The 8,129-nt window shown below is 30.1% G+C and overlaps 1 protein-coding gene across 1 annotated transcript; it reads right to left on the bottom strand.

The window, feature by feature from the left end:
- Positions 1-1,011: 1,011 nt before the first annotated feature.
- On the bottom strand, positions 1,012-3,293 carry LOC149560099 (cytochrome P450 750A1-like). The gene is made up of 2 exons (XM_089823541.1): positions 2,114-3,293; positions 1,012-1,843 (listed from the first exon to the last, which is right to left on the bottom strand). Exons 1-2 carry the CDS (start codon positions 3,050-3,052, stop codon positions 1,220-1,222), a joined length of 1,563 nt encoding a protein of 520 aa, XP_089679667.1. The 5' UTR covers positions 3,053-3,293; the 3' UTR covers positions 1,012-1,219.
- Between the last annotated feature and the right edge of the window lie 4,836 nt (positions 3,294-8,129).

Below are 8,129 nucleotides of genomic sequence, written 5' to 3'. Positions count from 1 at the left end.
CCTTCAACCATTTTGTACTTCGGAGTTAGTCCCCCCTCTTTTGGCTGCTATCTAATACTTCAAAAACATAGAATTAAGTAATATTTGTTTTATAGGTGTAAAAATCTCAACATTGGAGACAAAAATAGGAAAGCTAAACTTAAAATTTGAAATAGATCTTATACACTTATTACAAATCTAATCTATAGTATAATATTGACATCAAATTACATTTTGAATTTTTGAATCATTTAAGAATGAAATTTTATTGATTTTTGAAATGAGGTATTACATTATTTAACATAGTTTTCACATCCATATTAATTCCATAGAAAACCAACATTTATGCCAATATAGGGAAATGGTGAACACGGAAGCAATAAGGATGACCAAAGTAATGAGCATTTAAAAGTGGAAATTTTAAGACTTCTTCAAATGATTTAAACGATGCTAAAGATTATATGTATTTTTCCTTATAAATTTGAAGATTATAGTCTATATGATATTTGTGTTAATTATAGAGAATAGAGTCATAGTGATAAGCCTTAAGTATATGATATGATTAAACATGCAATAAAAATATTCAAACACCAATAGAAAATTTTGCTAAGAATGTGTGACTATAACACAACAATGATAAAGGCATAAGCTAATAAATTTTAGGTACTAAGACATGCATAACAATGAGCTAACTCCATAATACAACATAAAGAAGCAAGAGTATAGACACTTTGAAAACTTTTTAAGTTAAGAAAAGAGATAAATAAAACATTCTATAAAGCACCTTACATAGAATACGGCGCCAGTTCTACAAATATTCAATATTCTACAATTGTATGCCTGACCTTGATCTCTAAAATTAGTCATTTTTTTTGTTTTGAAATAGAATATTTAAATTTCTTATAATGAACAATAGATAATGTTTTCTCATTGTGATTGTTTAAATTCGATGGTTATTACAAACTTTAAACATTCTTTTACCACATAATTATATTTACTTTTTAACAATTTCTAATCAAGAGTAAATACGCGTTGTTGGCTGAAACAACGATTACATCTATGTATAGAACTTCTATTACAGTTAACGGAGAAATTTCAATTGGCACCTTGAGAATATTTGGGTTGACCTGAGCACAACCAAGCTTCATGTCATTCTACTTAACTTATTTATAAAAGGCCAATATTATTCCAAGCACTAGAGCTTAAAAGGACTCTGACAAACCATATGTAAAATTCTACGCTAGAGACCTGTAGTCAATTTCAAGGAAGGGATGGCGTAAAGATGGTTTTTCCTTGACACAGTGGCTCCAAATTCTTCTTCCATATCCAAATCAGCAGGATCCCCTTCAACACTCCAGTCAAAGCAGTGCCAAAACTGGGCCAACACAAATGACATCTGAGTAATGGCCATATTCCCACCTGGGCATCCCCTCCTCCCTGTCCCAAATGGCAGCATGTCATACTCCTGCCCCTGGTACTCAAAACTCTTGTTGCCCTCGAATCTCTCAGGCTTGAATTGCTCCGGATCTTCCCACACATTTGGGTCTCTTGAGATGGCCCACGCATTCACAAAAAGCTTTGTTTTCTTAGGTATGACATAGCCCTGTGGTCCTACAGTCACAGTTTCGCTATTCTCATGGGGCAGCAACAATGGTCCTGGCATGTATAGCCTCAACGACTCTTTAATCACACATTGCAGGTAGTGCATGTTGGGAAGATCAGATTCAGCTACCAAGCGATCTTTCCCTACTATGCAATCAATTTCCTCCTGCAGTTTCTTTGCTACCCGAGGATGCCTGAGTAGTGCAGTAATTGCCCATTCCATGCTAGTTGCCGTTGTCTCCATTCCACCAATGAATAGGTCCTACACATTAATATTAACTACTAAATTGTTAGACTCTTATAAATTAAATACTTAGCTCATTCTTGATTATCGACCTCATAGCTCTGATCTCTCTTTACTTCTCTAAGTTATTCAAATATTAAAAGGATAATTCTAATACTGCCGTCCAAGTGGATCGAGATATACATATTCTTTCCTAGTCAATATAATTTGTAAAACTTCCACCTAGAAAACAATGAACCAAATAAAACATGGAGCAGATCAAGAGAGAGGGTAAAGAAAGTGACATACAAAGAGAACTGCTTTGATATTATCTTTAGTGAACTCCACCTCCAAAGACTGGGATTCTTCCACATCAAGAAGAACATCCAAAATATCCTTACTCCATTCCTTCTTCTCCTCCAAAGCCCTTCTCTTCTGCTCAATATGGTCATCAATAATTCTCCCAACAATCCTGTCGAAGAAGTTGTGGGCATTCACCATCCGCTTCTTGAGACCTTGGAGGTCCATCCAATCTATTGAAGGAAAGAAGTCGCCAATGTTAACAGCAGAAAGTGTGCTGATAATCTCCCTCACCATGTGTTTGAGCTCACCCCCTTTCCCAGTCACATCATCAACATCGAATCTTGTACCAGTCAGCATCCTCCAAATTATGGCCGAGGTGATATCCAGTAGAGACTTGCTGACATTCACAGCAATAGTCCCCCGCTTGCTCTTCTCCCACATGGATTTCATAGCCAGGGAAACCTCCTCTTCTCTCAAGGACCGAAAGGACTCAAGTCTCTTTGCACTGAGCAGCTCCATGGCACATACTTTCCTCATGTGTCTCCAGTAAGGACCATAAGAAGCGAGGCCCATGTTCTTGTTGTTGTAAGCGATGTGTTTTCCAGCAGCAGTAGAGGGTCTGTTGGCAAACACTAAATCATGTGTCTTCAGAAACTCCCTTGCCATCTTAGAGGAAGAGACCACCACGCAGGGAAGAAACCCTAATCTCAAGTACATCACAGGCCCATATTTTTTTGAGAGCTCATAAAAACTACGGTGCGGAAGCTTCCCAAGCTGATGAATGTTACCTATGATGGGCAATGGTGTTGGCCCGGGAGGCAAGTTAGGATTCCTCTTGAAATGCTTTATTAAGACCCACAAAAGGACTACAAATGCTAACCCTAGAGCAGTTGTTTGGCCAGAAAGTAGTTCTGCCATTAGTCCAAGAAATTGAAAGGAAGCCATTGTAGAAAGTTAGAGCACACAAATTTGCTTGAAATACTCATCTGCTCCTCCTGTATATATATAGTGATCCGGTAGAACTTCTGGCTAGACATTATCAAGGTCGGTGGGCCTTGTGTATAATCCAGGAACAGAATAAAACCTCAATGTTTGAATGCAACAAATATTGTTTATTGGTCAGCAAAAGACGACAATAGATCTTAATTTGCAACATTTAATAAAGACAAATATTGAGGAGATGCTATTCCAAATAGAAACAAAATATTGGAGGAAATGTTACTGAAAGATAACGTAGATATCTAAAGCTTTTTAATAATATTTAGGTCAACAAGAGATTCCCTCACGGCAGATATTAATCTTAAAAAATATATTAATGTAAAATCTTGATAAAACATATTGCACAACATGTTCATGGGAGGCGTTTGGTCAATCATAGAGTTTTACGAGTGTTCAGATTGTTGATGTGTTATCGATTCAAACTGTTAAGAGCATAACGGCATGGCAGCGTTGAAACATTAATGAAGGACTTCTGAAACAAAAATAAAAGTTTTTGATAATTTAAGATTCTCACGACAGTAGGGTATAAATGAGATCCTAATATCTAAATAGTAAGGCTCAAACAATTATAGTAATTTCTACATCTTTGGTGAGATTTTTTTATGTATGGTTTTGAATAAAATATAATGTGATGCTTAGTGGAAGTTAGCAAGAATTATAGTAAATTAAACGTTTAAAAAATTTGCAGATGATTAATAATGAGATTCTAATTTATTTATTTCCAAAAGATCAATAATGTTATTTTAAAGTTTCTTAGAGGTGATTTTTTGTCATAGAAACTGATGTTCATACTAATATTTAATCATCATGAAAATAATTGTATAATTATTTGCTATTTTGATTTAATCTTCTTAAAGTTTCTTTCCTACCATTGTATGAGATTTCATTTAATCTTCTTTAAATAATCTCTTACTATTAAAGTTCAATAAGATTCACAATGAATCCAATAAAACAATTTATCTAATATTTGAAGGTGTAGTAATGCTTATGTTGTTGGCAAATTCAAGTTATTGATATGAGCAAAAACCTTTAGGGTCCGTTTTGCAACAGGAATATGAGTGGAATAGGCATATATAAATTCTTAAACTTTCAAATTCTTCATTTGGGTGCACCAAAGTGGAATTGTGAATAGGAATACGTATTCTATTTTTTGTCAAAAAATGAGCATTTGCAATCCCACCTAAATAGTTGGAATTGGAATGCATTTCATTTATTTTAGAAAACATAAATTTTTGGGTTTGTGAATTCCCCATCAAATTCTGATTGAACCAAACAAGAATAGGAATACGTATTCTTATTTTCTATTCTTGAATAACAATTCCAGAATACACATTCCTATTCCCATATTCTTATTCCCACAGCGAAATGAACTCTTATGGTTCCTTTTTGTAGGACAAAAAAGTATTTTGTATGTAAACATTCAGATCTAAATTACTCTTTTGGGTGTTGTTGCCTAATTCTCCTATCTCATTAGGAGAATTTCTCAATCAAATATTGAAAACATAAGAAAGTTTTATATACCATAAAAAAGAAATTCATAATATTTTCCTTATATAAATTTTTGTTAACATAATTATTTCCAAAATAGAAAATATATCATAAATTTGTATTATACTTTTACTAAGTGTCTAAAATTATATAAAATTTCCCAATACTTTCTTATATGTAGTCACTTAAATTGCATATAGCCTAATGCTACTTAATTTTCTATGTTACATAAGGAAAATGCACTAATAGCAATGTTTGGATACAAATCCTTTATTTTAGAGATATTTCTTTTGAACTAATTCTGAATAGTAGGCAATATAAATTTTATTTTTAATGATAGTTAATGTAACAATAATAAGTCAATTCTAGATTTTGTTCCATCGTAAAAATATTTAAATACGAAAATATCTTTAATGTACTTAATGGATAGTTATACTAAGTGATAGGTTGCCAAAAGGGAGGAATTAAATAGAACAACTAAAGATAATAAGATTCTAATTTTTTTCCTCTAAATGCTCAATACTTTAATTATAAGTTTTCTTCATTGTTAGTTAGAGTTGATTTTTGTCATAGAAAATGATGTTCACACTAATAATTTAATAATTAAAGTTCTCCTCTTACTATCATCTCTAGTATCGAAATTCATTTAATCCCTTTAAAGTAACCTCTTTCTATCAAAGTTCATTGAGATTAACATTGAATCCAATTAAAAAGATTATCTAATATTTGGAGGTGCAGTACCTAATTTTTATATTGTTGGCAAAGTCATGTTATTACATCGTGTTATTGATTTGAGAAAAAATGGAAAAGAGATTATTACATCTAAAAATGATTTTTTAAAAAGAAATAATTAGAATCAAAGACTCAATTTTATAGAGACAAGAACATGAGATCAACACAATTACAAGAAAAAAATGAAAGGTTGGAACAAGAAAATGAATAATTAAGAAGTAATATAAAAGTTAAATGGGAATTTAATGAGGGAATCAAAAGATTTGAGAATAGAATCAAGAAGATCAAGAGTAGTTATAAGATCTGAAGAAACCTTGTAATATTTTTAGAACATGTCTATCTTTTAACAAAGCCCTTACTATTGCATATTCTTTTATCCACATCCTTACCAAATTTAAGGAATAATACAACATTTGCTAAGATGACTCTATAAGATTGATTATCCGCAATATTTAGGACATAAGAAAGGGAGAATATGAGAAGGTTTCCTCTATTAACTCTGAAATCTATAAGATAAAAATACACTTCCCCATGCTCTTCCCTTTTGCACGATTTTGTCAAGAATCCCCCTAAGTTATTTCCATTTACATATTTCTCATCACAACGTTCCTTGCCAATATTTTCTATTAAAAAAAGCGCCTTAAAATGAAATTTTCAAAGGTATAAAGATAACCAAGTTCACAACTAAAAGAAAAATCAAGAGCAATAGTAAAGCCTCATTTTAAAACGCACAGAAAAACGAGTCCATTGCGAAATAGGAAATCATCCAAATAAAACTTGGCCCGCTAATCAACTTTCAAATTAGAACACAATGTGGTCATCACTACTATAAGTGGATAAGCTAAAAAGTCAGAGTCCTTGCGTTGATCTTAATATAAATCAATATATAGGCGTGACCACATCATTTTAGCTTGTGGTTTGAACTTCCCAGTTTATTGGTTAGACGTTAGATCAGCGCACGTATAATCTTCCCTTTCTCTATAAATATTTTCTTTATCGTAGAACTTTAAAAATCACATACTTGTGTGTTGAAAACCATTGACTCAACCTTAGGTTACTATTTTATAAAGCATGACATTCAATCCTTGCAAAATTATAATACCCGGTAGGTAGGTAGGTATATATATATATATATATATATATATATATATATATATATATATATATATATATATATATATATATATATATATATATATATATATATACCTACCTACCTACCGGGTATTATAATTTTGCAAGGATTGGTATATATATATATATATATATATATATATATATATATATATATATATATATATATATATATATATATATATATTCTTGAAACGATTCTTGTTGAACTCTATTTACTTAGAGAATTTGATTTTATCTAGTCAATTAATGTGTTGATATTCTCATGTCAAATAACCATATTTGGACAACTAGATATATTAGTTAGGCTAAGAGAGTAAATCTAGAATTTACTTGAAGTAAGAAGATTTAATAATTACTAATTGAATTAATTCTCCTTAATGAAAATTCAAGTTCAAATTATTAAAGTTGATTACTTTATTATTCCCCACTAATAACATAAACATTATTCCCTATGATATGACACCCCTTTAACTAAATCAACGTACCCATTGAATTCTATCTATAGTTTAGTTTTCAAACAAAAACTTATTTTTACATACTACTACATTTGACTAAATACATTAAATACAAGATTTGAATAATACTTCCTATGACCTTAGTGTTAACATAGCATTTATTCTTACCATTACAGTAGTAAATAAATCTCCCAAATTGTGATATTGCTATAAGGATTTAACTGCATGATTTTAAGTCAAACTCATTGACCCATGTTTCATGAGTAGTGATTCAACATGAATCCATCTCACATGAGAATAAATGGAACACTTAACACTCATTGGATCTAGGTGATGCTCACAAAGGTGAGGCACTAGGACTTCCCCGGAGGTCACCCATCCCAGTACTACTCCAGCCTGAGTGCACTTAACTATGTAGTTTCCTCCATGGTTAAACCTAAAGCTTGTTATCAAATCTCCCAAACACAATAATAAGGATCCCCCAATAAAACTAGATCTAAATACTTGTATATGCTCTTAATGATCATATCACCAATTTATCAATTTAAAGAAAAGTACAATTTAAAGGTTATTACAAAAATGCAAGTGTCATGAGCCCAAATTAAATGGGATATATGAATATTCAAATAACATATTATATAATGATAATAATTAAGAATAATAATATTAAAGTAAAATATATTATAATCTATTATATAATAGTGATATATTTGACAATATAAAAATAAAACAATATATAAGATTATAAGCATAATTGTAATGTAAAATATTATATTACAATTATAATATTAATGAATTAAATAAATTAAATAACAAATAAATATTTTGATTATAATAGGTAAACAAATATAATAATTGTATGGAAATAATACAATATAATATGATTAATTGATAATATTAAAAAATAAATTACTATTAACTATTGATATAATGATAAATAAATTTAATAAGTTCATTAAGTATGAAATAAGGTTATATATGTTACCATAATACAACATTATATATATATATATATATATATATATATATATATATATATATATATATATATATATATATATATATATATATATATATATATATATATATATATATATATATATATATATATAACATATTGATATAATAATATAAAATAATATAAAATAGTAATACATCCAATACTATGATGTATATTTATTTGAAAAAGAATAACTAATACATATAATCGT

Source organism: Cupressus sempervirens, chromosome 4, assembly GCF_028749045.1.
Source record: "Cupressus sempervirens isolate cs-2001-9-10 chromosome 4, ASM2874904v1, whole genome shotgun sequence".
In the NCBI taxonomy this organism is placed as follows: domain Eukaryota; kingdom Viridiplantae; phylum Streptophyta; class Pinopsida; order Cupressales; family Cupressaceae; genus Cupressus; species Cupressus sempervirens.
This window is presented reverse-complemented; position numbering and strand designations above follow the sequence as displayed.